Below are 1484 nucleotides of genomic sequence, written 5' to 3'. Positions count from 1 at the left end.
GAGTAGTCGCCCTTCTAATTTTTCTGCGGGTCCACCCATGGTCACGCTTTTTACGAGCCTTCGGCTTGGGAGGGGGCAGGGAGGAGACTCCCGGAAGTTCTGGGCCTTATGTCAGCTCAATGCTGCACTTACGTATGGAGGTCTAACTTACCTTCACGAGAATTTTGCGGACTTTCGGTGGAAGATCCCGATGCCTGTGGCTGGCTATCAAGGACCTCGGCTGGAATAAATATTTTAATGAGGAATTCTGGCGTGAAATGAGGAAGGAGACTTACCATTTCGTTTACGTTTCGTTTCGACGACATGTGCAGCTTGCGCAGTTTGGGTGTTAGAGGACTGGTCCTCTATAACTATGTTGTGTTGTAAAGCACCGACGCTTCCCGTGGTGGTGCTGAAGGCATTGGTGCGGACGTTGGCGGAGGCTTCAACCGCATTGTTATGGACGGCGGTGTCCTCTCCGGCCATTGATCGCGGACCGTTTCCGGGATGTGTAATACGCGAATGCCTTAAATGCGTTAATAGCATCTCATTACTGACTGTCGTCTCCGTGTTTGCAGCCTGAGTGGCTACTAGTTGCTTCTGCATTTTGCAAGTAAGTACCATTGTGCTCTGTTGTGTAAATGAAGTATTAGATTGTGCTCTGGATTAGGAAATCCCCAATTGCCTTATGTAGAATTACTACACTTGGAATGTCTCAGATTATTAGACTTTACTATGTAGTATATAAGGTAGATACTTGCTTGATGTCTCAATAAGAGAGAGTACTTGGGGCACTCCTACTATGCTTGTTAAAAGGTTATGAGCCTTAGTGCCTATTGAATGCCTCTACACACTTACTCTTACAGAATGCCTTTGCCTCCTGCCAGACTACCAAGCCCAAGACCTTCATCTCCCCCTAAACCTATTACAATGTTGTCTACAATGTATACCTTTATTAATGTTACAATGAAGGACTCTAATGTTACAAAGTTCTTTAAGGGAACAGAAAAGTTGGCTAGTGTAAAGGGATACAAGATATGGTGCTTACACATACACAGTACACTTGCTGCCATAATACTCTTAAACCATCTAGAGTATGATCCCCCTTCCTCTAATGATGCTAGTATATGTACAAGCAATGTTTTGTATTATTATATAATGAAAACAATAACTGATACAATTTATGTGAACTTTACAATGTATACAAGTGTTAGAAGTCTTATGAAGGTGCTTTCTGAATGATACAATGTTCAAACAATAATAACACATACTGTAGACATATTTATGTTGTTTACAGTAAAAGGACATGTATCACAGTTTGATAAGACATTAGACAACATTGAACAAATTTACAGACAGTTGTCTACACATAATAAAGTCTCTAATAACAATACATACATCTTAGCAATTAACCTTACTACTCCTTGTGAGTATAGATGGGTAGCAATAATGCTAGTGAAGAGTTCTGATTTTAGTTACTATCAGATCTTCTTGATTTTATTAAT

At 40.7% G+C, this 1484-nt stretch overlaps 1 protein-coding gene across 1 annotated transcript; it reads right to left on the bottom strand.

Moving 5' to 3' along the window:
* Window positions 1-50: 50 nt before the first annotated feature.
* On the bottom strand, window positions 51-585 carry FOMMEDRAFT_160561 (uncharacterized protein; the record flags this gene model as incomplete). Its single annotated transcript, XM_007270235.1, has 3 exons — window positions 51-99; window positions 133-220; window positions 276-585. The coding sequence occupies 3 exons, from the start codon at window positions 583-585 to the stop codon at window positions 51-53; spliced, it is 447 nt and encodes a 148-aa protein (XP_007270297.1).
* Window positions 586-1484: the final 899 nt, after the last annotated feature.

The sequence above is a fragment of the Fomitiporia mediterranea genome (assembly GCF_000271605.1).
Source record: "Fomitiporia mediterranea MF3/22 unplaced genomic scaffold FOMMEscaffold_12, whole genome shotgun sequence".
Lineage (NCBI taxonomy): Eukaryota > Fungi > Basidiomycota > Agaricomycetes > Hymenochaetales > Hymenochaetaceae > Fomitiporia > Fomitiporia mediterranea.
Note: the sequence above shows the minus strand (reverse complement) of the source record. Positions and strands in the feature narration are given on the sequence as shown.